General features: G+C 43.6%; 1 protein-coding gene across 1 annotated transcript in view; it reads left to right on the top strand.

The window, feature by feature from the left end:
- The first annotated feature begins 492 nt into the window (after nucleotides 1–492).
- LOC144097780 (uncharacterized) overlaps nucleotides 493–26,947 on the top strand; it is a 32,790-nt gene continuing 6,335 nt past the window's right edge. The window contains exons 1-14 of the mRNA XM_077630413.1: nucleotides 493–691; nucleotides 3,054–3,180; nucleotides 5,166–5,308; nucleotides 5,804–5,992; nucleotides 6,885–7,076; nucleotides 7,670–7,835; nucleotides 8,746–8,854; nucleotides 14,047–14,137; nucleotides 14,871–14,937; nucleotides 17,728–17,745; nucleotides 23,735–23,860; nucleotides 24,043–24,185; nucleotides 25,096–25,290; nucleotides 26,383–26,574. Of these exons, the coding sequence (XP_077486539.1) occupies nucleotides 3,078–3,180; nucleotides 5,166–5,308; nucleotides 5,804–5,992; nucleotides 6,885–7,076; nucleotides 7,670–7,835; nucleotides 8,746–8,854; nucleotides 14,047–14,137; nucleotides 14,871–14,937; nucleotides 17,728–17,745; nucleotides 23,735–23,860; nucleotides 24,043–24,185; nucleotides 25,096–25,290; nucleotides 26,383–26,574 (1,734 nt within the window). The 5' untranslated portion in view covers nucleotides 493–691; nucleotides 3,054–3,077. The remainder of the gene's footprint in view (nucleotides 692–3,053; nucleotides 3,181–5,165; nucleotides 5,309–5,803; nucleotides 5,993–6,884; nucleotides 7,077–7,669; nucleotides 7,836–8,745; nucleotides 8,855–14,046; nucleotides 14,138–14,870; nucleotides 14,938–17,727; nucleotides 17,746–23,734; nucleotides 23,861–24,042; nucleotides 24,186–25,095; nucleotides 25,291–26,382; nucleotides 26,575–26,947) is intronic.

Raw genomic sequence — 26,947 nt, 5'->3', positions numbered from 1 at the left:
CACTCGTATTCTTATAATAGATTAATATTAGGAGGGTAGTTACCGCTTACAAAACATGCCTTCTGGCACCATTGCTTGCCAATACGATCAAAGCATTTTCGAAGCATTGCGGGTTTTCATCTTGGTCTTCAAGGGCTCTCAACCTATTGTTGAGAGTCCGTCTCTCTCTCTCTCTCTTCCTCTCTCGCAGTTTGATGACAGCGGCCGTAGACCTAAAAGAAGTCGCCTCTAATACCAGCTCTCATACGGCACTCCTCAACGCTGCACCAAAGAATAGTGTTCCAGAAGTTGTAGAAAGATTATTGTTCATTGGGTGCATTAGTGATAGAGATGAGCAGGCGTGTGACGCAACAGCCTAGTTTGACAATTTACTTGGCCTGCACACTATCAATTCCGGGAAAACGACTGCCTGACTACAATCATCCGTGACAGAGGAGCTAAACTTATCAAGCCAAAGAGTGCCAGATAAAGTCCACTCCTCACGTGAACGGGAATCCTATCCGCAACTCCAGCAGTCTTGCGATTTTACCTTTTGTCATGTGCTTCTACAACCTCGTGATTCTATCACAGTAATGGATTTCACGCCCTGCATTTATCGCGCACTCCGAGATATACGGCCTTGTTCTGTCTGCCCAGCTGAACGAGCTAAAGCACCGTCCAGCAAAGATCTGATAAGGTCTGCAGTTTTGAGGTGAGTTCAAAACGCCACGTTGTTTCCTACTGCAGTGCGTAGCATGCTTTGGTGGGCGTTGGACGACGTTGGCTCGACGTAAAATGGCTCATTAGGTTTTGGCGTAAAAGCTGCCACGGTGAAAACAAGTAGATGTAGATCTTAGGTTCGCTTAGGTGCAATATCATGGCAAATCTTATTAGCTTATTTATTCTTTTTGCGTAAGCATAAGAATAACAAAAGATAATGTTCCGTGCATCACGTCATCTCAGCGGATCCGAATCTGTCATATTTTGCCACTGCGCATAATTTCTTACGGCAGACATCAAGTTGCATCTTACTTTCCGTCTTTTCAAGAAGTTACCATTGAGCATAGCTCTTGTTGATACGTATTTGGCTTCGCTTGGTAGGTTGTGGTGAGAAAGTGTGTCCCTACTACATCAGCGGCAGAGTGCAGTGGCTGATTCATTAGTAAATTATGGTTCCAGTTATACTTTCAACACGTGATCACAAAGATAGAATCTTTGCCAAATGTACAAATTGACCCCTTCGCCGTATTTTTGAGGTTTATAGTTAAAAACTGCCTACCACTGCTTTTTAAGTGTAATGACAGTTGCAATGAACCCGCTGGCTTTAGTGTTTCTTCAGGCAGCGAAAAAGAATGTAGTTCTAGGCGTTGTGCCAACTACTGTGGAAACCCAGAAAAGAGCTATATCTTATTTCTTTGTTCCCACGTGTACATCAGTCTCTGAAATTCTTTGTCTAGCACTAGAGCACTACGGGGGGTGGTAATGTACAGCGGTTGAGGTGCAGAGACCTGTCATTCAAGTAAAGCAGAAAGTGGGGCGTGTTGGTGATTCATTATTAAACTTGGCACCAGCGTATAGTATAGGATAAAGACACACAAGTGGCATACAGGAAATTCGCTGGACAGCAAAATGTTCTTTTCTGGAGAAACACACATATACACAGAAATACATATGGAAGGAAACCATTCGTAAAAGGTGACTTGAATGGGCGTTATCGCATGTGTATCTGTAGCCTACTCATGTCTCGTTTTAAGAATTTTTTCCGCCCCTATTTATTTTTGTATGTAAGTATCCTTCTGCGGTAAAGAACTCGTTTATGTCCAGCGATTGTCCAGTGTGCCTCTTCTGTGTCTTTGTCCTATACTATACGGTGGTGCCAAGTTTAACATGTCATTCCATTGCGGTTGATTAAAAGCGCCCAAGTGTTATTAAGTCCGCTGCTAAAAAACATCTTCTAAGTGACCTGATAGCACTGCTTCGTAGCCAGTAACTCCCGCTCACCACATAATTGTCAGACTGTCTTCTCCACAGCTTCGCCTGTAGGGTACTGCAGCCGCAACCCTTAGAAGTCAAGGTCATGTTTTTCGCCGATACGCACTAGGTCTGAAGATCGCGTTCCCACCTTCGCTGCGTGGCGTGTCGTTCTGATAAGTCATGGGGGCGCCGCGGACCCTTTGAGGCCTCTCTGTAAAGAGTGTGCCAACATCAACAAGGTCTTCAATGTCAGCGACGTCAGCGATAAGATAGTATGGAGAAAAATCTTCAATATAGCCCCGAAGCGAGGCCGACGTGCCACCTCGTCGTAAGACATCATCGCGCTGTATTTCTGAGGTGACAACCCACTGAGAGCCGCCACAGAACTGGTAGCGATGCAAATTTCACATACACAGGCAGATTGCAATTCGGAGGCTGTGAGGAACAGACATCGCACTCAATCGACAAAGAGATTAGGCGTCGCCCTTGCTAATGAGCTAGGCTGACCGTCTTGAGGCATCACTTGGCCCGTGCTCACCGTCTTCTGTGACCAACGCTTACTTCAATATAACTTCACTGCGATCATTGTGCGCTGATACTGAGGGCTCTTGCGATCAAGTACCAAAAAGTTTATTACACGAGAGCATAGAAGCCTGGCAGGAGCAGAGTGCCGGCAGCAACCATCCGACGTTAACCAGATAAGTCATTATGGGCTGGAGGACGTGACGCTACAAGACTAGAAGTGATCTCACGAGACAGGTGAATGCCCATTACCTCGAGGGCAGTGACATCGGGACTGGCAATGACGTCACCAGATCAGGTTAATCAGTGTAAAGCCCTGCCAACCATGGCAGGTCCAGGTGGTGTACGGGACCAGCTTGTGAAATGCAACCTGGGTCACACAGGCTGCACCAGTCAATTCCGACAAAGGCATCAATAGCTCCGAATGTCAAAATAATAATGGCGACACATAATGCAATTAATGTTCCTGTTCTTTTTCTACCTAACCGCTGAGCATTATTCTTAGTCAGTGAAAAATGTACAGAGGAGAGAATAATATACACATTACATGTAATTATTTCCTCCTGCTTCAATTGCAGCTAAGGACTGATCTGCATTCTACAATGATACGGCGCCGTCTCTTATTGGTGTTACTTGCGAGTGCATCCATGGCCCTTCAGCAAGAGTTCTTAAGGGACGAGTGGGAATCTTTCAAAGCAAAAAACGGTGAGACTCGTTCCACTTCTCGCCGGGTCTGATGTGGCTTTTGTAGTAATCTGCGGCTGCGCTGGCTAGGATAAGTCACAAGGATCGGTCCTGCTGTTATAAGTACAGCTTCTTCACGTCAATGCCTCCTTACTAGTTTGTGCAGAACGTAGAGCTATTGCAGTGGGGGGCAGTGAAGATGCAGAGGAGCAGTACGGTAAACCAGAACTGTAGAACAGGAGTGACAAACTACTGCGTGAAACGCATTTGCACGGTGAGAGCGAGGCAGATGTTCAATAACTTGAACATAATATGCGAAATCTGCTTACTTAGCCGGTCATCGTTTCTGGTGGCCAGTCTACAGAAACGAGTGCGATATTTGATAATTATGGCTGCTCATAAACACAATAATTTTGCGCGTTGTTGTGCAAAGTGGTATAGTGAGAAAATTTCTCCACACAAGAGGTAACCGCCAAAGTGGATGACTAGCTTTGGCGTTCAGCTACTTATCCAAGATCACGGGTTCAATCTCGACCGCTTTGGCAGTCTTTCGATGGAGGCGGAAATTTGAAAATACTGTATAATGTTCGATGTCGGCGCTTGTGAATGAACCCCAGGACGTCTAAATTAATTATCCGGAGCCCTCCACTACGAGGTCCCTGATAGTCGGAGTTGCTTCAGTTTGTTAAAACTCCACAATCCAAAATCCACGTATGATGTAGTTTAAGACGCCAAATGTATATTTTTTCGCCCTATGTGCCTCATAACTGCGGGAAACTTTTTCTTTGCTTTTGTATTCACTTTGGTTGTCACCGTGTGAAGGCGGCCTTATCACTTTCTATGCTACTGGAGACGCGACAAGAGCGCTCTGTAGCTGTAATGTTCACGCGCCGTACTTTGCACAGTGTTCGAAGTTGTAATCAGCGTTTTACAAATCTTATCTTAAATGTTAACTCTCGCTTTTAATCCGAGCTCCTAGAAAACAACAAGAATTCTTACTTCGAACACTCATGCTCGCGTTGTTGCTTTCACCACCGCCGAATTCTTATCTACATGTATTTTTGGGCGCTAGTTATTTCATACCTGCATCGCTCTTGCTGGCTTTGAACGAGAGGAATACAGGATCAACCTGGAAAAGCAATCAAGTTCACCGAATGAGCAGTACCGCTGAGTATGACTGAAACTCAGACTGCCCTCTTCAACCGTGTACTGTGCCGTCTTCCGACCCATGCGGCAATGTAGCCCACGGATTCCTTACTGAAGAGTCCACTTCGAGGGTTGGTTTCACCAAAATTAAAACTATGGTGTTTTCGCGAACATAATTCTCTGTGAGATCACAGCAGCGTCAGCGCTTCGCTTTACCTTAATTATTTAAATTAACTTCTCGTCATACCAGCGCAACAAACCCACTAAAACTTTTTTTGAGAGAACAATTCTTAGAGATATGGGCTGTTATGATTTTTGAGTTTATACTTGAAACCAATGCTTCTTCTTTCATGAGCGTAACCACTCTAATAAATGCAAGCCTTAATATATACCGAGTGTTAAGAAAATGAAGCTGGAAAATATTATATTTGCGCAAGATTAGACAAATTCATAAATCTTATTCTGGATGAAAACCTCTTTCTTTCTTCAGACATAAAGTTTCTGCTAACGTTGTATTTCTTTCCTTTGTAGCCTTACAGCTGCCTTAAGAGGAACGTTAATATTAGAAATAAACTCTCCTTTGGGGTATTCTGTTTGCATTGGAATAACCTCTCGTTCAGGAATTTTTCTTTAGGAAACGCTTAATATGCTGAGAAGGAAAATCGAAACATTAGATACACTCGCAGGAAAGCAACTCTAGCACTCTTGCAGGGATAAGCGCGATGTTTCTTATGGAACGTTTCAGCGACCCTAATAAATTTGACCTAAACTAAGGTTTGTGCTGGGCTCCACATTTTCTTTTAAGTGTAAGAAAAACTCCTATCGCATATATTTTCACTTCCTCAGTAATTCCTGTGCAGGAAAGAAGTACACCACTGGCGAAGAGGAAGAAAGAAGAAAGTGTATTTTTGAAAAGAATCTTGAGCTGATTATACAGCACAACAAGAAATACGCCGAAGGAAATGTCACCTACAAACTTGCTATGAATCACTTCGGAGACATGGTGAGGTTTTTCATGCCAGTCTTTTAACCTAATCAAGCGCCATAATGTCTCGCGGTTTATTCATGCCATGGGCGTTTTAATGTAATGAATTTGTTACCGTACTGACTAACCTGTTGCTTTAGTCCTCCGCTGTTTCCTTATATGCACATATCTGCCAACAAACTAGTTGATAAAAAAAGGCTGAAGTTGCCGCTACATTTTGCTAGAGAAAGTACTACGAGCTATTCCGACCTTTTTTACCTCTGCTAAGTTGTGTCCTGACTGTATTGTTAAATTCCCTCAATATTTGGTTGCACATCTGGTTACTAACTTTCCTCACCAGTTATATCGTGACAATTTGTGCATCTGCAGCGCTGAGCGAAACATTTTTATGAATAAAGAACTGTCGCTAGGCTGAGAGGCGCCAATGAAGTGAATCGTACACTAATTAAGCTAAAAAAAATGAAACTTCTCCCCAGCTGCGCGTGATACACAAGTAAATGTTGCTATACACAGCTTCCATCTGAGCTAACACCTGAAGTTACTTTTCCACCTGGAGAGGGAGACAACCTAGAATTGCACGCCAGCCAAGCAGTTGCCGTGAATATCACTGACTTGCCAGATGAAGTCGACTGGAGGAAGAAGGGTGCAGTAACACCTGTTCCTGACCAAGGGTCGTGTTTGTCTTCCTACGCCTTCAGTGCGGTAAGTAGACCATCACGTACCCGAACACAAAAGATTAAGCTCCCATTTTATGGGTCAAACGAACAAGAAGCCGCCTCAAGAAATGAGCGAAATTCGTACGGTCTCCTGTCAAGCGCAGGCTGGCAGGGGCTGCAAAATGCTGTGTAATTCATAAACGAGGTAATAAAATACAATCGAGGCCCGAGGGTAAAGGGGTCACTATAATACATGCATTAGAAAGACGACCACCTCATTCCCACTTATCCTGGGACTCTATAAGGTCGCCATTATTAGAATAATATTCCTTTCAATTGGCTGCAGAGAAATTCGGCATATGGTATACAAAAAGCCTAGCTGCGTTTTGTTTTGAGTGGTTTCCATCTATTATACTTCTCCTGAATTTCAACCTGAATTTAACGCGCAGCGGAGAATATTCAATTCATTAACATGACGTGTATTGACACAGCTATAGTTCAGCATCACCGAAGAAATATACTGCCATCAGCCATTGAGTGAATAATTAAATGCCGTAAAATAAAGTGCTGTGACTTTTGTGTCCTTCTATGGATATGTAATTTTCAAACAAAACGCGCAACGCTTAGCTTGTGCACTGTAAAGCGCGGAGATGACATGCACGCTGTAGCAAGTACTAAAATTGCGTCATGCGCACCACTTTTTGGTGCAGCACTCAGCTTCAGACGGTGGTGATAAGTTGATTAGTTATGTTTGCAGCCTTTCGCGGAGTTTCATGCACCACAAAAAGGCTGCCACTGTAACCTAGATGCATACTTCCTATACCATGCACTGCCACTTCCTTAGCAGTAAACGATTTTATTTAGTGTGTTTTCACAGGTGATGAGCACTAATAAACAGAAACCCTCACCATACGCATCTTTGGATTCCCTGTTTACAGATCGGAGCTCTCGAAAGCCAGCAGTTTCTGAAGACAACTAAGCTGATTCCTCTGAGCGCTCAGAATGTTGTCGACTGTGGCGCTGTCTTTCATAATCGGAACTGTGATGGTGGTTATATGGATTCCACTTACGGTTACATTAAGATCAACGGTGGCATTGACAGTGAAGAAAGCTACCCCTACGTTGGAGTTGTAAGTTATTACTATTCCTTCATAGGAAAAGGCATCACATGTAGCACCAACGTAAGATATTTATAAATATTTAAGTCTATGAATCAAAGTGACAGCCTGCCATCAAGTGTGGACCGTTGCTATTGATTTGAGTCTCTTTATTTGTTGTGCCCATCTAAACCTAGATAGGACTGTGAACTCAATTAAAACGCGAACAAAATAAATTTTTACCATTTTTTATTGAATCAGGCTTCATTAGAGGCGCTAATCAGCCGTAAAGTCAATACTTTACGAACTCTACAAATAATACTATATGATACTACATAAGCTGTAACATTTTTATGTAAAAGCTTGACGCTATAGCGAAAAATAAATGTAACGCAGAAGTTGAGATCACAAACTGAAATGGTTCAAATGAAACTAAGTACCAACAATGGCTCTTAAAACATTGAGTTTTAAGCTCAAAGATGAACAATTGCTATTCCCGCGCAAATGATAATGTTGGCTGGAAAGTTTTCATATATTCAGAAAACGTATTGTTTTGCTTATAGGCTCTGATACGGCCATACTTGTGAGCATATTCAATCCCCATGGTTCATTTTTTTTCTTTCCAGAAATCAGACTGCGCCTTTGATCCGGCAGGGGTGGCGGCTACTGTATCCTCTTTTGTCAGCGTCCGATCAGCAACAGAACTGACCCTCATGACAAAACTGGCAACGGTTGGCCCTGTTTGCGCCTTCGTTGACAACAGACTGACTTCATTCATTCTGTACTCCGAAGGCAAGATCTTTTTTAAGGATTTAAACTACTTCTGATTCCCTACTCTGCCGCTTCATAATGAGCTGGAGAAACTTAGCGGCTCGATGTTCTTTAAACATCACCAAGACTTCTTCAATAAAACTGAAAATGCCACTACCGATAGCAATTTCTTGAAATAGTTAAAAATCAATCACCTTATTTCTCTTTCACCGTTTCATTCAAGGCAACATTGTGATGTTCGCTCCGGGGAAGATATTTAGTGCGTCTTGCCGTCCTCCATAATGCTGTATTCCTTTCTTAGTGCAAGAGCATCACGAAGACCATGGCGGCGGAAACTGTCTGGCATCGGCGTCACTGTCAAGGCTCAACCTGTCAACCATGGATGACGGCATTTAGGAGAGTCCTCGCTCTCCGCCTGCCACCTGCGATAACGCCGGCTAGAACGCCGCAACGACTTCAATGACTTCTATTAAACATCTGTCTTAATGATACACTGGCGATAGCGACTTGCTCAGGATACTTCACTGAGAAGCGGTAGTGATAGGGTGCTAGTGGTGATAGTGGCTTAGTGAAACGACAAGTAGCGGTAGCGGTCGTAGTGGTACAGTTCACACTCAAGGCAGCAGAACAATTGCACAAAGAGAGAGGAGGTAGAAAGAATGCTTTTTCATTTCCTCAACATGAATCTAACTCAAAGCTCCTTAACTTTTTCCTGTCACAAAGCCTTCGCTGTTTGTGTCAAACTAATTCAGTAATTAGCATCCGTATCCGCGCGCTGCCTGCATACATTCTAGGTGCGATGAAATGTCAGGTTTAGATAAAACTGATAATCACGTACACAATACGTGTTGCGATAGAGAAACAGGTTGGTTGTCATCAATCCTTCAGAGCTATTTTTTAATTCATTGAGTGAATTTCTATCTTTTTTCAGGTGTGTACCACGACCCGAACTGTGCCAAGGACACAATGAACCACGCCGTGCTGATTGTTGGCTACGGGGCCACGGAAAAAGGCGAGAAGTATTGGATTGTCAGGAATTCGTAAGCCATTTTCTGGTCCTATTATGACAAGATTATTAGAAACTAGTGTGAATTCAAATACAAAAGAATGCATCCTAAGGATGCCAGCCTCCAGAGTGTAAAGCGTTATTTTTTTCTTGGTTTATTTTTGGTTTACAACGCATATGTAAAGCAAGGACGAGCAGGCAAAAGGCGTTATACAACACCTGACTAAGGCCTGCCCTCCTATACAAAAACAAATAACAAATTAAAACAAACATTCAAAGGATTTGACTGCAACCGACTTAGAGCAGAAAATTCAAGTTAAATTGGCAGCACTATACAGAATTGCTTACCAAAAAATAAGAAAAGTTGTTTGCATATGCAGAAATGTCACGAAAGCAGCATATCATGCATGGCTCCTTTATAACTTTGGTCACTTCGTTTTTCATTCCCATAAAGAGTTGCGAGGGGTAAGCATTTAGAACTCGCGGTATCACAAATGTCAACATTTGGTGGCCATAATTTGTTCGGGACATTGAAACATGAAAATTAGCTGTGCGGAATTTATATAGTCCAGACGTGTGCAGATAAGTGTTCTGAAACGTTTCTTCACTGTACTTTATTTGATTCTTTATGTATATAGCCAGTGTTTTGTCATACATTGATTGCATTTTAAGTAACTTATGTTTTCTAAAAACCTCCCCTATGTCTTGGTTGAGTCTAAGATTGAATATAGCTCGGATAGCCCTTTTTTGCAGCGAAAACAATTTTGGATTCAGTGGCTTCAGTTTCAAAATAAGTCCCGGCATCAGTGCCAGAACTTACTTTCCCAGATTACCTTTCTCTTCCTTAATGAAACCGTCGCCAATGGTTCCCACTTTCTAAACAACTTAGAACCAAACTCGCTCCACCGCAAGCAATGCGTTTTTTACATCTTCGTCGACAAATCCCCCGTTAAAGCGTGGCTGGTCACTGAAACAACTTTGCGAAGTAACCATAGCTTACTGGTTTGTCATTCAGAAATCTTACGTAAGAGAATAGCTCCAAGGGCTGAGCACGAAAATTGCTGAGTAAAAATTGCGTAGTAATGACCTGCGGAAATTATGGGAAGCTGGAGACTTCATACAGTAGACTTACGCCCGTCTCTTAGCGGCCTCGGCAGCTGAGTTAAAATTGCGCTGTAATCAGCCGCGAGCATCGTGGAGTTAAAATGACTTGGGCACCCACTCATAGCCTAAGCAGAGCGGATCCTCGTAACGCTACTCTCTAACTATTTAATCACTGCGATCAAAATGAACTAAGTGCTTCCTCTTATAATCATTTTCTTGCCTATGATTTCATTTCGAGACAGAAGTTTAATGTAAAACGGCTCATGTAGTGCGCATTCCTCGCCAATTAGGGAGTTCAGGTGGTCGAACTCATCCGGAGCCTTAAACTACGACCTGCCCTTATAACAACGGCTGTGACCTGAGCCCGTAAAAGTTTGCAGTGAATAGTTATTGTACTCAATATGGCAATAAAACGGAGTTACTGCGTTTAAAAAGTCATGTTGTAGCTACTGATGTGGGTTGCTTGTCGTTTCTAATGCACCTGCAACATTCTGCACGCAAAGTGACGTTATGACCTGCTATCCGACACATTCGTGTTGATCATGCACGCATAACACAGCACACAACCATCTGGGCGAAGAGGACACTCTCTGTCAATGCACTACTTGCACAGCGTAAGCACTTCAAGGAGGAATTTGTACAGCATTCAGGCCACGCGAGGGCATGCACACGTTGAGCACTTTAACGTGAGTTGCGTTGCGTGAAGAACAAGTTTCGAAACGTAACAAGACGGTTCGCGGACAGTACTGGCAGCATAAACGTCATACGCAATGTAAGCGCGTACTTTAATTAGAGCCCGCTCACGGAACGGTTGCGGAACAACTTGTCGCATTTGCTAGCGCTCGCGTTCGAGAACAGTGCCTTAGCTGTGGAAGCAGCGGTTCGCTCATTACGAGTATATCGCACTAGGCACATCATCGCTGCGGTAACCTATGTTGGCTGAATTGAACTTCACCATGAATCAGCTCAGCGATTTTTCTGCACAGTTCGTTTACCTCCTAAAAGCAGAGAAATAAACCAAGATCCTTTCAGCCATGTAGCCCGATGTAGTACGCCTTTTCGCTGATTTGCTCAACGATAATTTTTAATTACAATCACGTTTCGACCACTTTGCTTGAGGGATTTAATGACAACACCGCAACCGCGTTAGGTATTCAGCCAACCACACAGTAAGTTTATTTTCCAAATGGAGCATTTTCTTCCTGAACTACGTTTGCAGCTTATTAACATTAACAATGAAACTTCAACACAGATTGACGGGCATTCACGGCGCCGAAGTTGTGGGTTGGCTATAGAGAAGCCCTCGGCAAAACGCCGACCAGAAGATTTGATACGGGCGTTTATTGCAATGGCGGGGTAATATTTAAGGGGAATTCGCATGGCCAACGGTAGCCGCCTCCAAAGCTAGTTTCATTCCTGTCATTCGCTGGTTTCTAAGAAGCGATAAGGGGTAACATGAATTCGAGTGCCTCCTTCATCTGATGCCTTTTCGGTTATTTTCGACAGAAACGTGTTAACTTCCCTTGAATTTGCTCTCGCTGCGATTTTTTTAACCTAATAAGTGTATTTTTGCCTTTTTAATTGTATTTGTTTTTACTTTCGTTCTTTTCTGTCTTTTTTTCCGGCTTACGCCAGTTGTTGTTCTTGTGGTACCGTATGATACCAACTGTATATCCACCCACTCTCAGCGGTAATGTCTTCTAGTCCTGAGTGTGTATAAAAAATTAAATAAAAATAAATGAATGATCTATGGAAGACGTTTATTGGCAAGGAAGACTTTGAAACCGAAGTTCCATTTTCCGTTCCCGTTAAGCAAAGTCGCGGAATCATGGCAGTCTCCTGAAAAAAGAAATGTAAGAAACAGCGACATGCGCAATTAGAGAGTCAGAAAGGACTGGTCAGTAGTACGCTAGTAGGACCCGGTTTTTTTTTCATGCTGCCTCGGATCTGCCTAACCGGAAGACTCGGAAGAACTCGAGCCTGTGTGACTGCTTGTTAGCAGAATCAGAGTGGCGACAAATGTAGCCAGAGAGCGTATCGATAAAGTACTTTAGTAGAGGGGGCTAAGCTCTGAGTACTAGTTTAGAAAAAACTTTTCGTAGTTGCCTAAGCGCACCTTCCGCTTTTAACAGCTTCAGCAAGAATAAATGCTTAGCGTACTCGTACTGAAACAATGTCACTGGCGACGACTACTTTATTCTAATGAGCACCCTATTGACCCACCCCGCTGGTATTAGTTGAGGTTGATCAGGCCGCTTTGTCGGTTCTTACCTTCCTGGGAATGTGTACGTCCTGATAATTCTCCTTTAATACCTAGCTCTAATTACGATACTGGTGCTTCTGTTTTTTTTTCTCTCTTTAAGGACATAAAGAAAGCTCTACTAAGTTGCGGGACTAGCGTCAAAACCCAGAAAATCTGGCAAATCTCGCTCTACTTAGGCGACAGACTCCAAGAATGGGGCTTGACAACAATTTCTGCACCGCGAAAACTGCAAATCCTTGCTGCAGATAAGCTTTCAAACGTTTTACCCTAATGCCCAGCGCAAAGAATCGAGAGGAAAGCCTGTGCTACATACGCCCCCACTCCTATACGCCTTCATTTTACCACAAGAGGTCCATTGTCGAAGGCGATTGTTTCTAGGCTCGCGTTTTCCTACTAACATAGCCCACCCAGGCAACAATGTCATTTTTAAAAGTCTAAACTGACTACACTGTACGACGGATTAAGAACGTCATGTAGCGGAGCCCAAGTCCATGATGTAATAAGACAGGCAGCATACCATCGGAACCGTTTTGCTAATACGGACATTATTTATTGCCAGATAACACCGCAGAGGCCATTTCGACGTTACAGGAGCACAAAAGTCGAGCGAGGGGATATCTACAGAACATCAGCGCAAATAAAAGTGAGGAAAAAAGTGCTAAATATCATAAAACAAATTAGTGATGCGCGACTACTTTCAGCACGACGAGAAAGGAAAAAAGTATTCAAGTAGAAAAAGCAGTTAGTGTGCACAAGTCAAGCCGATAGGAAATGTTCCTTCATCCAAAATACGCTTGTTCAAACGCAGCAGTGACTGAACTCTAGAAAAGGCATCGAGATGTGTCCGGTTGGAAACTTCAAGGGGTGGCTTTTTCAGTCGTAAGCACTGCATGGAAAGTAACTATATGACAATGCACTTCACTCGCTTAAAACGAATTACGCCTAAATTACACCTAAGCGTTTCGAGAAACACTTAGGTATAATTTTGCGGCCACTGCCTGCTAAACAGTCGTTAAGATTAAGACGAGCTCTACCTAGGGCTGCTCATTAGAACCGGTTGATTCGGTCAACCTTCATTTTCTACTCAAACGCAGTATGCCGGCCAAACAGTATATTTCGGTTACAGAAGAGAGTCTCCTGTAGCTGTTACAAATTAAGCAGGGTGCTTTTATCTGGACACTGTCCACTCCGTTCTACTCCAACCACGGGCGCCAAATTTTCTGAATGCATTCCAATATCAACCGATTTAATAGTTATTAGAGAGACCCGAAACACTACAAAAATATTTAGCAAGACACCTTTGCTACTGAAGTGCACCACCTCTGAAATTTTTCTGGGAAGAACTTTTCATTCATGCGCTAACCTCCGCGAATGTGCATCGAGTCGGTGTCATCTTTTTTTCGCACTGGAGGCTATCAATCTTCCGGCGCTTCTGATACCTCTAATCTGCGGCCTTGCTTCTGCAGTTGAGCACCGTCCTAAGACGACGACAATGAGAGCAATGGAACACGTCGTCGTCCTTTGCTTCATTTCTCGCATGTCTCGCACATTTAGTTTTTCTTTCACCATATGCCTTGCAGGCGCTGTGATGTGAACTGCGGTTCGATTTTTTGTCAGTAGTTTATTAAGCTTGACTGTATTTGCTGTGGGTTTTGTTTAGTCGCCTCGTTCGCAACATTTATATCTCCCCACATGCTCCGGCGGGTCTTGCGAATGATGACGCGTTATGTCATACAAAAGCACCCTTCCAGCAAGGCTTCCCTTTCTTGAGTTTCTCGAGTGGCGTAATCTTTCCCTGCTATCTTCTCGGCATTAGTGAATACTTGCACTAATACCGAGTATGCTATAATTTTTTGCAGGTGGGGCACACAGTGGGGCCAGGGTGGATACATCCTCATCAGAAGAGACTCAAGTAATGAATGTGGAATCGCTAGCTTCATCACCTACCCTGTCATTTAGACAAGTTCCAACTTTTTCCTGAAATCTTATTCAAGATTATAAGGTGCAGCTGATGTGGAAGCACCGGTCAAGAAGTTTTAAAAAGGTTTTTCTAAAACATTATTTACCATTCCTGTGAAAAATGTCGCAATAAAATTGTAGTTAAAGCAGAAAGCTGTACTTTGGGCACTTGGTTGCTCTGATCTCATCTTTCGCACAGATGTTTAATTTACCGGTAGTTTTAGTGTTATGTCATATTAGTGGCCGTGCAGGCCACTTCCACAGCGGCATCTGTAAGTGGAATACTTCCTGAGCGATCGCATTGTTGTCTGCTGCATACATTATCGGACACGCTATCTGTCCCACAGTCCGTTTCGCACCCGACAGCAAGGAGGAGGATGTCCTGCTTCGATGAAACAACAGTTTGCGCCGGTTGCCACATGTTGTTCACAAGGAGATTACAGGTTCAAACAGAGAGCAGATCATATGCGAGTGCGAGGCCAAGGATGCAAGCGAATGTTTTCGCTGCCTTCTATATAATTCATCTTTTATTTGCCGATAACCTCTTTCAAAATAAACTTCTCTGCGGCGTCGCCCACCCCGACAATCATAATAATGACGTTCTAATTGATTAATTTTCCGCCTTTCAAGTTTTAGGGGTACATTTTGGTAGAATTTCATTTTTAAGGAGTTCGCTAAGCACTATGTACAGGTATAGTGTCACTTCTTTTCATATTTGGCGTAGTTTGGCAGCTATGGCAGAGGAAAAGGGCCGGATATACGAAATTCTGGTCTCACCGACGAACGATTCGGTAACGGCTGCGAATATGAATGTCAACGACACGTAAGCACGTGTTCCGGACAGCATACAACATAGTTCCTGTGGAATGCAGTAGGTCGGCCTAGTGGAATCATATACATGGACCTGCTAAATGGTATTTCAATGCAGCCACCGTACTCATGGGCTACAGTCATAGATCTTGACGTCCTAGCTTAACCTCGCCAAATCGCCTATCGACGATTCAACACCAGCCGATAAGTTGAGATTTATCAAAATATTTCCTCCATCGGCACCTCTATTGGTCACATCGAGACGTCTCCGCTCACCAAATTGGAAGCAAACAGAAATTGAAATTCGGTACGACTATCCAGCACACACGTGCCCTGAGCTGCCACAACTATAGCTGTAGATGAGCAAAAAGATAAAAATGCGTTTTAATGTTTAAGTTCAACAGAAAGCTTATCTGTGGTATTGTGTATAGATCGCGGTTTTTTATAACTCTCTATAACCAGGCCTGCGTTGAATGTCACCATTATAACTTCGCGCCATTGAGCAGGGATGACTTTGTTACAGATTGGACAGAGCGTGTGATCTATGTGGATGAAAGTTTTCTGACTACAGATTGGTGGGGCGGCATCTTGATCACCTGCCGATATGCTCAGCGTTCAGCTTACGTCTCTACTATCAGTTAGATACTATCAAACAAGTTCCAACTTTTTTTCGCGCTTAAGTTTTTTCTTTCTCACAACAGCCACTTTTTTAATAACTGGGTGCGTTCACGAGGCACCAGCTTATTTTTTCTTCAGTATTTAACCCCGATGCACCAGCTTATTTTTTCTTCAGTATTTAACCCCGATTTCTGAGGTTATGAAGCCATTATACAGAATGTCTCGCCTAAAACTTTACAGAACATTTAGAAAATAGGCTTTTTAAACTAGATACGTGATTTTTTTCGGAGTACCATTGTTGAAGGAGTAGTCTATCGCAGTGGAGCTTACACCTTCTAACAGGTTGGTTAACTAGTATTGAATAGTTAACTCTCACTGTTGAACACCTAATTATTGGGAGGCGTGTAGCCCATTATAAGTAGTATCCCTATCATGTCTTAGAATTTCTAAAACGCGGTTACGCTCCGCGCTGTGGCCCAAGAACTTTTGGCTGCATCGCGACAAAATAAATGTGCTTTCGAGAAGCTGGCAGGCAAAACAACCTCTCCAGTGCAACATAACTCTTCGAGGTAGCCAAAATTTGTCGGTGGCAGGTGGCTAACCTTTTTTAAAGACGACACAGCACGATAATCATCTTAACGTAGCAATTAATAATGATGGGAAAATTGCGGAATGCACCCTGACACATATTGGCATCGTTTGGCCTTACTATGAAAATCGGCTGCCAATCTTTTTTTTTTCATTTCATTGCGCTGAATGTGTATCGTCATAGGTCAAGTACGCGGATCAAAGTCAGCATATAATAGCGACGATCAGGCTCTGCACGCTCTGCTACACACAGACAAGACACAGCCAAACCACTATAACACCGTCCAGTTTCATTCTTTTTCTATTACCGCACAATCAACACAAAAGCCTTGCGACAGCTGAAGAGCGCCGCTAAATTATAAATCAACGGCACACAGGTTCCTTCTAACCTTCAAGTACAAAACTGCGATTGTTTGCGGTTGGTTTGGTTCAGCATCATACGTGACCACTCCAACGTCACTACCACCGCGGCAACGTCTTCTATGGCCTACAGCTGCTGCGCAGAAAGACACGATGTAAAATACCTACTGTAGCGGCATGTTTCGAAGAGGGCGCAATGCTAAAGTCACCAGTTTGCTCTGAGATGTCAGTGCACATCAAGAATGCAGCCGGAATCAGTCCGGAGCCCTTTTGCAACCGCGTCTTCTCTCCCTTCTTTCACTCCTTCCTTCTTCCCTTATGTAATGGCGCGACTGTAAGGACTGAAGAGCCTGCCGAGAGTGAGACGGTTACTTCGCCTTTTCTTATGTCTTCCCTATCCACTCGTCGCCCATTCCCGAGTCCTCGATGTAGCTAACACTCGAGCGTCCGCTCGGTATGCCTGCCAATAACAGCTCTCGCTTAAAAAAAAGGATTTCTTTGTAGTTGTTCGCTCGTGTGCTAACTGAACATGCCGTATGGCCGTATTTGAGCCATGCCCCATTCAAGCAATACATGCAGCTTATGTTTCGAATTTATGGCAATGAATCCCTTCCCCTGACGCTTTATGCTTGGTAAGGAAGCAAAGCTCAATGGGTGCTGAAGATGGCGTCATTGACTTTTGTCAGGCCGGTGAAGAAAGAGCTGTGTCAAATAGCTGCACATTTGACTCCAAAGACAGCATTTGTATTAATCATGCACTGTGAGATACAACGCGTCATCACCTTCCTTTACTTCAAAATTGAAGACAACAATCTCAAAGTCAAATATTGGAAGCCTGCAAAACAGGAAATGAACTTCGTATGCTGCTTTATACAGTCGCACGGTAATGTACACTGGTGTTATACTGCTATTATTTTATTGCTAGAAGCCGCTTTTAGAAGATTTTCTGGAAAGTCATGTCGTTAAGCGTGCGTTAGCGGGCAATCAGTCTGATACACCTGTATGATAATGGACTACACAGAGCGCTGGAAAATGGCCTTTTTATCCAGGACCTCAGCGTTCTATGGCACTTGTAAGTGCTACGCATTGTGCAGCTTATCAACAGGATGACGTGATCTGGCAAGGCTATTGTTTTCGGCAAAAATGCCTGCCCCTGATAACTGTTGGAAGATAATTCCGATCATCTGACTTTTCCTCTCCTCTAGGAAGACGTGCGCACCCAGGTAAGTTTCCGCTAGCATGAGTCTCTTTTGCTTTATAATTTTTTATCACATTAATTGCACCCCTGTGATTATTAAAGCATGCAGGTGGACCGCAGCAGCCTGCAGCGCCCTCTGTTTCCCGTCTTGAATTTTTCATTTTGCTATCTTTCCGCGCTACGAGGACACCTTCGTCCCTTTCGAAAACATGTGCCCAAATCTACTGCTATCAACTGTTCGTAAAGAAAATTACAAAATGCCTTTTGTTAATGTAAATGAGCAGCCTGGGTAGAGCAAGTAAATCGGCGGTGCGAAATTTTTTGCTTCTGCTTTCGCTACGCCCAAATGTGCCACGTTTATAAATGGCAAGCAGCTCGCCAGAAGAGCGCCTAGAGAGAGAACAGCATGGGCAATACGTCATACTATCCAAAAACCGATGAACAGGAATAATGTATTGACCCTTGAGCGTCTTCCAAAACTCTCAATAAACGCGCCAGCCTAGCACTTCAGTTACAGTGCGCAGCGAATCCTGATATGCCAGTATAGCTTTACAGCGTTGTTCGGTTAGGGTAGCGTGTTTTTACGCTCGCAACTATCTGGACGTTTATTGACGGCAATGTGGGCCCCTCCCGAGCTTGCGCTGAGGCACTGTAATGGACACCTGACTAAGAAATAAAAGAATTGCTTCAGCCTACCAAATTCAAACTTCCGAGAACGAGGGCATCAGCAATTTCTCGGTGATGCATTTCCAATTATTCAAGAATTCACGTCCAATTATTTAGGACTCAAGTATTTGCGGCATCTACTCTTGGCCAGTTAGGCGCAAGCAATCACTTGACGTTGGAAAGAACTAGTAGTACTACAGCGTGTTTTAGTCGACTGCATGCAAAACTAACTACTCCTGATGGCATACTTGACCGCGTCTAAACTTCTGAGGGCCGAGTTACAGGTAGATCGCATGTATAAGGAGGACTTTCTCTTAGGCTTTCATAACTGTCGACAGTTACGACTTCTTTAGAAAGACAATTGGCTGAATTTACAGTGGAGTAAATTCAGCCAACTGTGCCGAGGACGCCTATTTCTAAATCAATGGGCACAAAGGTTTTGAGTAATAACCGAGTTGCTATGATAAATGCAACGAGATCTGTATTGTCTCGACACCATCTTAAGGGCCCAATGTAGGAGTGCCCACAGTTAAACAGGAGATTTCGACGGGTCGCCAACGATAGGATGTGGCCAGGAAATCCCTTTTGGCTGTTGCTATCGCCACAACATATGGTGAGCACACTTATATATGAATGCAGCGTAGACTGTGCACAGAAACTGGTTCAGTTGTAACTCTATCCTCGGTGCTGCCTGGAAAACAATGGCCGGCTATCGGTGGGCAATACCGTGTGAGCTCAGGGAAATTAAAAATTGGCAGTGGTTTAGCTTTGGTTAAACTTGGAGTGACGCGATAGCTACCGCTGGCCGAGTGTAACTTGGTCACGTGACCAACGACGTGACGAACCATGTGATCAGCCACGACGCCGCGCCGCCGGCAGCTGCTCCGCACCACGTGACAAACCACGTGACAGCGTGGCGGCGCAGCTACATGGTGGCAGCGCCGCCAAGCTGAAGGCTCGAAATGCTACCGTAATGTAGCTATCGCTACAAAAGCCTTTGTGACTGTATTCGTGAAAAAATAATTCCTGGTGTCATTTTACTCGATCACTATTTAGCATTGAAATATGACTTAATATTCAAATTATTACAAGATACGGATCACTCTTCAGTGATATGCTCAGGAGGCCAACACAAAAAAGATTATCTGCAAATTTCTCACGTAACGTAAACGTGATTGACTAGGAGTGCCGTTTAGATTGATACATTCTCAGTCTGTAGGGTATTACGAAATTTTTGCCACGAGAAGCCTGAGCTCTTTTACTCAGTACTTCAGTAAAAGACATTTCGCAACTATTTCGTATTCCGTGACTGTCCCGCAACTATGCCTAATTTTTGAGTAATTAGTATTCTAAACTGTCGCAAAGGTAGGTGAGTGGCTTTTCAGGTGCTATATCCCAACAGGCGTTTCACTGCGTAGTATGTGTACGGGCCTCGGAAGCTGAAGACCTACACCAGACTATGCACGAGCATTAGGGAAGCAGTAGATGAATTTTAGTAACAGACGCATTTAAAACCGACACATGTCGAGTAATTTGAAAAAAAAAATTTTGACAGGTAAGAACTGTAAGAAATTTTTAATGAAATATTCAACGTTTTGGTCCATTCTTGTGATATGTGGCAAAATCTTTCTTTTAAAGGGTTTCCATCGATCGCATCGAGCAGTTAAGACTCCGACAAAAAACCAGTGGGGAATGCTTTTGACGATAGAGAAATCGTAAAAGGTGCCATGACATGGTCGTTCTTCATATTGCAGTTTTGTGCTTCCGTAACTAATGCAAAAGATTATGATTCAATTACCGAAATTTGGCTGCCTTGGACGCGCTGTATATTCCAACAAATGCGATCGAAATTGAGACCGGGAGACTCCTCCAACCGGCAGCGACCGCCATATTGAATGCTGTCGTGACGTCACTAGGGCATGCACGGAGCAACGTCGTCTGCTCTCGTTGCTGCAATATGCGCAGCGAGGTCTCATTCCCCCCTGTACTTTCGCGGGCGATGGCACTATCAGTCGTCCCCCATATATGAGTGACTGGTGCCGCAGAAGCGACAATAACAGTAACGCAGTTATTCTTCGGTATAGGTAGGGTCCGGTCACTCTATAGGCCGGTGCGACATGCGATCGACGGCCGGTGGGCTGGTCAGTATCAAAATGCCGTCGCCGACGCACTGGTCTGTCACGCTAGACCGACGACGATGCCAGCACGATCAACGACCGTGTATCGTAGTAATGTTAATAGTCAGCTTAGTGGGAACCAGAAGAGTGTGGTAGGGGACTAGTTGGTATGACATTCTAAAAATTTAAGAATTTTAAAACTTATTGGGCCTCATGCCAGCCACAGCGACATACGCGATGTGCGTGCACCAGCGAAGATGTGCTTTCAATCGGTTCCTGCGCATAGAACCGACCGGCGAGGCAAGCGACACGGGCAGAAAACGCCGCACGGCGGTGCCTCTCGCCGCCGTCGCCTGGGCTTGTGCGGCCGAGCGAAAGCTCCACTCCCGGTGAGAAAAAAAGCGAAACGAGGGGCTCAATATCATATCTTCACACATTTTTACTAATCAGTGAGGAACTTTTGCCATATTCTTGAATTTCGGTCGACGGTTGACCGCCAGCCCCTTTCGTGGCGAGGCCTAGCGAGTACGCAGGATTGGTGTGTGCGACTTCGGCAATTGCGGAGAGCGAATTCGCAAGTTTTAGCGCCTGGAAATAGCTGTCGAGCGTAGTTTTGGCGACAGTGCCCTCCAAGCGACGACAGCCTGCATCGCAGGACGCGAGTACAATAAGGGGGGAGTGCCGATATGTGACCCCGTCTGCATAGCTGTGCAGAAGGCAGCCGGCAGCAGCCGTCGGGTGGACAAAAAATATGGTTGTTTTCATTAATTCAAGGATTGTCCGAACGTATTTTTAGCTTAAGTGATCTAAAATTAAATTTTGGTGACATAAGAGAAAGCATATCCAATTAGCGGGAAGCGCCGATATCCTACGTGAAGCGTTTCCCAAGCAGGCGATATAGCATCATCGGCGCTTATTGCAGTCTTATCATGGTGTGTAAAGAAGTAAAAGTGCAATTTGTGAGCAAGAGTACGTAATATTAAAGATAAGGAGAACCCACCTTAGGTTTTATGCAACGCAAACGAGCAGTACTGTTTGCGCACAGCCATGTGAACAACCTCAGCGCAGGGCCGCAGTTGTCGTAATCGTCACACTCCTGGGGCACAATGCGCACGCACAGAAAAATGCTAAATGCTATTGCAAAATGCTAAATGCTATTATTTGGTAGCTAGCTACAAAACGCCGCGGCTTTCACGGCGCACATCGGCGAAGGCGTGCACGGCACGTGTCTTTTCACATACGGGAGCACTTGACTGCTCAAAAGAGACCACACTCATAACATGCGAACAGCATGCTTGTAAGCGTAAATAATAAAGCAGGGGTCCATGGATTTCTGTTTCCACAGCAATCGGAAAAAGGGCACCACGAGCAAGTTCGCTTTCTCAAGGATCACTCAGCTCGCGTACTGATTGAAGCTTTCCCATAAGAGAACACGCAAAATGCATTTTATTTCGCTAAGCTAAAAAAAAAATCTTTTCGAGCGACCGCTGTCTACGGTGTGCATGCAAGCACCTCAACCACTCGCAGCAGACGACGCGGGGCGTGTATGCCCTCGTGACGTCAGCGATCAGAGGTTGCCAGACCACCAAGCAGTTCGCAGCAGAAACGAAAAAAATTCGTTTTAAAAATATTTACCGCACACAATCAACTGAAAATTCGGCAAATTGTAATATAACCTGTCGGAAATTAAAGGCGATACGCAGGGTATGCATGAAAATAGGCTGTCATGGCCCCTTTCATAGAAAAAAAATTCCAAAGTGCCGTCGGGGTGATCTGCTGATATATTGATTGTTATAGTAAAATTTTAGATTATATGAAAAGATTGCGCTCATAAAAGATTTCCCGCTCAAAAATGCTTTCGTCCAGATTTGCTGGGTACGATGCTAACCGAATGTCGAGCCCGCACCACAGACGCGTTGCGGGCCCGGACAATATCCTATTCCTGTCTGCTTTAGCAAAATGGCTAGCCAACTACATAATAAATGTCACTGAACAGGGGACTTTAATTGCTTGCTTTGCACGGATTCTTTAGCCGGTCTGGAAACGTATATTTTGTAACGGTCTCAGTGCATCAGAAAACACTTTCAACCTGTTTAGGAAAACAACATTGGAATTTATAACGAAGAAGGACCGAAATTTGAGCTACGAAACGTACAATTAACCTCGGAGCCTGTGTGGAGTCTTTACTTGACATCTACTTCGAATGTGTCAGTGGTACTAAATAAAACTAATCAGCATTTCAAGGGGCACAGTACATATCGTACGTATGTATTGAACGTACATATCGTGTGCGTAAGATATATGCATTTCGTAGAAAGCATGCTATTAATGCGCAAGCATTGTATGGCTATGTTTGCGGTTTCGTGTCATCACAATAACGTTCGAACTAACAGAGTTGTAAGAAAAAGAATGGTTGCATTAGACAGAGAATCAAAAAATCACGCAGGGGAAATCATGAGGTGCGTTTGGGATAATTAGTTAATCAATTAGAGCCAAGAATGTCCAAAACGTGGGCAGGGCCGGAGAAAAGTGGCTCCAAATGAATGCTTGCGCATAACTCCAATGTGGGTGCCGCACTTATCTCATAATTTTTCGTCATTCAGCTATAAGAACTTATACTGTTCTTTCAGATGCCGGCTGAAAACAAAGCCTTTGACCTATGTTGTGGACATACACCCAGTTGGAAGATTTATCGCGTTCCCATAGATCACAAAGGTGATCTGTGTGTCTATTACACAGTGCAGTAAAAGGAACTTAGTTTATGTATCAACCTTAATTATGCGTAAGACATGAAGACGCTAAACCAATGTCCACTGCAAACCAGCTTTTTTCTTAATCCACTTTAACAGGCGTTTACACGTGCTGAGTCTTTGTTTGCAAACCGTGACGAGCTTGTTTTTTTTTTTTTGTGCGTGAGAAAGAACACTTGTAAATTGTATTTATAGAGAGTGATGCGTGTAAAACGGAAGTTATTATCCTTTTAGAACATTTTACTTACCTGGGGTGCCGTAATTCAGCCATCATTAGAGAAAACTAATTCTCAGCCTAGTCTTTCATCTCGTATTCAGGTAGCATTGCATCGTTGTTAGTAGCCGATTGAAGATAAGTTTTGCATGTTACCAAAAACAGACGGCTTTTTGTGAAAGGGTAAAAACTCTGAGGTGTGCATTTTTTGTCCAAACTTGATTGTTTGCGGGTCCATGCACAGCATGACATTCATGTCTATTCCAGGCGTCATGAAGCAACCAGGACTTATGACGCAGTGGTGGATTGTAGTTTGCTTTACAGCTACAGCCGCTTTACTTGCGAATGCTGCAGACATGGACGACCTGTGGATTTCCTTCAAGCTGAAATACAGTAAGACGCTGTAGTTTCCCACAGTGACGTAACACACTGTAACAAAATTCACAGAACTTTAAATTTTCTGCCATTGTGTCAGCTTAGAGGCTATTTGTATATATGACGGCCATCGTTTTGGAATTTTTTCTTGTTTTTCGAGCAAGCTCCGCTAAATCAATTGCTTGTCCATTTCTTTGCAGACAAAACCTATGCATCGTTGCTTGAAGATCAACAAAGGAAGCGCGCTTTTGTTCTAAACAGCTGGAAGATAGGGAAACACAATGAAAAGTATGCCAGAAGACAAATCACCTACGCGCTTGCAGTAAACGAATTTGCTGACATGGTTGGTAGCATCCTGTTGGCGCACCTCTTTTACGGGAGCAAGACTAAGATGTACTTCAGTTTGTAAAAAATGACATGAGATACAAATTTTTCTCATTGGCGGCCTTTTTCAAGTGTTAGTAAAATATCCAGCGAAGACGCTTTTCTCGAGGCAGCGAAATCAAGTTGCAAAACATTACAAACAAGGTGACGTTTATAAGAAGCTAGTGGGAAGTTTGTAACGAACCGGAGTCTTTCTGCACGCAATCTTTCATTATAACAAAAATTACAAAGAACGTTTACAACATTCGGATCAGTTGCGAAAGTATGGATTGGTGCTATGTAGAAGACCGCAATGACCAGGTAATGCCGCGGGACGGAGTGCTTGCGCTACAAGGCCTGCTGCACAAACTACAAGTCACGATTTTGCCAAGGTCTGAACTCCGCAATAGTGCTTTCTCACTAATATCTGGGCATCAAAATGGCGCGCAGAGATATAAATGTAATGGTTCTTTTTTTCTGACTAGGCCTTTAGGCTCAATGGCGCAGCACTGTATTTTTGAGACTCGAGCGTTTTCAATGATAAAATGTGCTGTTATAACTATTTTCGCCATTTTCATTGTCTTATTGTACATTATAAGATGAACAACAAATTTATTTCTAGTTAATATTGCCGCAAACGGTTCTTAGAAGATATTGGTCAATGACGCGCAGTAAAGATCTCTTAAATGATGTAATCGTTAAACCTTGCATTTGCAAGAACCTAGCATGAAATGCTTGATTCCTCTTAAAAAATCCTAAAAAGGAGAAATCGAGCTTTTTTTTAAAATCAGGGAGCCTTAAATCAAGACTTGTCACTGATTTCCTTGTAACTTTCCCTTTAGTTCATAGCCTAACGACAATGTAATGTTTCCCTCTCTTGGCACATGCAGCTCCCTGGCGAGAAGAAAAATGAAAATATATATAAAAGCATATACGATCCCCGAAAAAGATTTCAGGATCACGAACTTTCTTCACCGCCGGTGAACATATCTGAGCTTCCTGTGAAGTTCGACTGGAGGGACAAAGGAGCAGTGACTCCGGTCAGAACGCAAGGAACCTGTCTTGCAACTTGGGCTTTCAGTGCAGTAAGTTTGTCTCATGCTTTGTTGTAAGTTCATAAATAACGGAGTCTTATGTGTGTTCTTTTTTTCTGCGCGGCCATGATGGCCACACCCACTCGTCCTTGCTCCGTTCAGTCACTAGGGCTTTTGTAGAGATCATTTTTGTAGACCCGTTGCATATCTATACCTGCCGCTGTGCTGATCTTAGGTTGCGTGGCCACGTCATTTCCCTCCGAAACTCCGTGCACTGCAAACAACGTTGACGCACGCCAATATTTTTCCATAAGCGCGAGTTTATCCAGGTTTAAAACAACACAGGTGCGAATTTCTTGGCTAGTCAGTAGTCACATGTTTCACATTACATATCTCGCTTAGATGTATTATGACAGACAGTGTAGTAAGCGTGTTTTTATTTTTTAGCTTGTTCAAGGTAATTCAACACCTTTAAGGAAATGGGGACGATTGAAGGAGCGTGTGCCAAAAACATTTTTAGAAAAAGGAAATTTTTGTGTCTGTCGTAATAACTTTTTTTAATTTTATTAGTATCCTCCTTCAATCTAGGCCTACATTTTTCGAAGTTTCAGAATAATGCACGCGAATGAGGTCAGCGCCATGTACTGTTTGCTGGCTTTCCTTCCTTTTACCACTTGTTTTACGTCCCTGAACAAATATTTAGCAGCCGGCTTAAGTAACCTTCATTTTGATACCTCTTGAGTAAGAAATAAATTGATAACAGAATACTATGTACATTTCTGACACCGTCTGAAGCCATATGGAAGATTCCATTCTTCCTGTGACATGATACGTTCTTGCAAGTCCAAAAGACTCGGTGTGGCTTCCCATCCTTGCATGGACGCAGCAATCTTAATTTCGCGCACCCTTTCCTCGAGTTTTTGTTTGTTGTCACAATTTGAGTGCAATTTTCTTTATTCGAGCTTGAAAGGAAAAATAACACCTTAAGCCGCTGTCATTTTTGCTTCCACTGATTAAGTACCGTAAAATGGCTAGTGAATCGTGCGCCTTTATTCTGCAATGGTGGAGGACTCGCGTACTTGTGTTAAGCTTCACTAACTAGAACTTGCTTATATCTAACATTTTCTTGCACGTGAATCACAGGTGGGAGCAGTGGAAAGCCATAACTATATCAAGACAGAAAAATTGGTTGAACTCAGCGAGCAGAATCTTATTGACTGCTCGCAAGACTTCGGCAACTTAGGCTGCGAAGGAGGACGAGTGGATCAGGCTTTTGAATACATCATCCACAATGGCGGCATCGACCTCGAGCAGCTGTACCCTTTTGTTGAGAAGGTTAGTACAAGCACAAGCGTGTGAGCGCTCTGTTTCTTTCTTTACAGGATGACCAATGAGTCGCAAGGAAGAAAAAAATGGGATAATTCGCTGTAGTTCTCTTTTTTTTTTCGTTCGAGAAGTCTGCCGTGAGGCATAAGTTGAGAAAGGTAGGAGGAATGCAGGAGAAAGAAAGTTAAAAGAAGGAGTGAAGACCCGTTGCGCTGAGGCAGTCGCAGAGGTGACCGATGAAATGATTGTTCATAGTCCACTTCACATAGTCAACATGCCTGTTCCACCGCAGGCCCACCTCCCTGAGGAGCCGTTTTCTTATAGCAGCCGTCACTTGGCACGTCCACAACAAGTGCCGCACATCACAAATGTCCGGTGCGGT

Source organism: Amblyomma americanum, chromosome 7 (assembly GCF_052857255.1).
Source record: "Amblyomma americanum isolate KBUSLIRL-KWMA chromosome 7, ASM5285725v1, whole genome shotgun sequence".
Taxonomy (NCBI): Eukaryota; Metazoa; Arthropoda; class Arachnida; order Ixodida; family Ixodidae; genus Amblyomma; species Amblyomma americanum.
The sequence above is the reverse complement of the archived record's forward strand: the minus strand, read 5'-3'. Positions and strand labels throughout refer to the sequence as shown.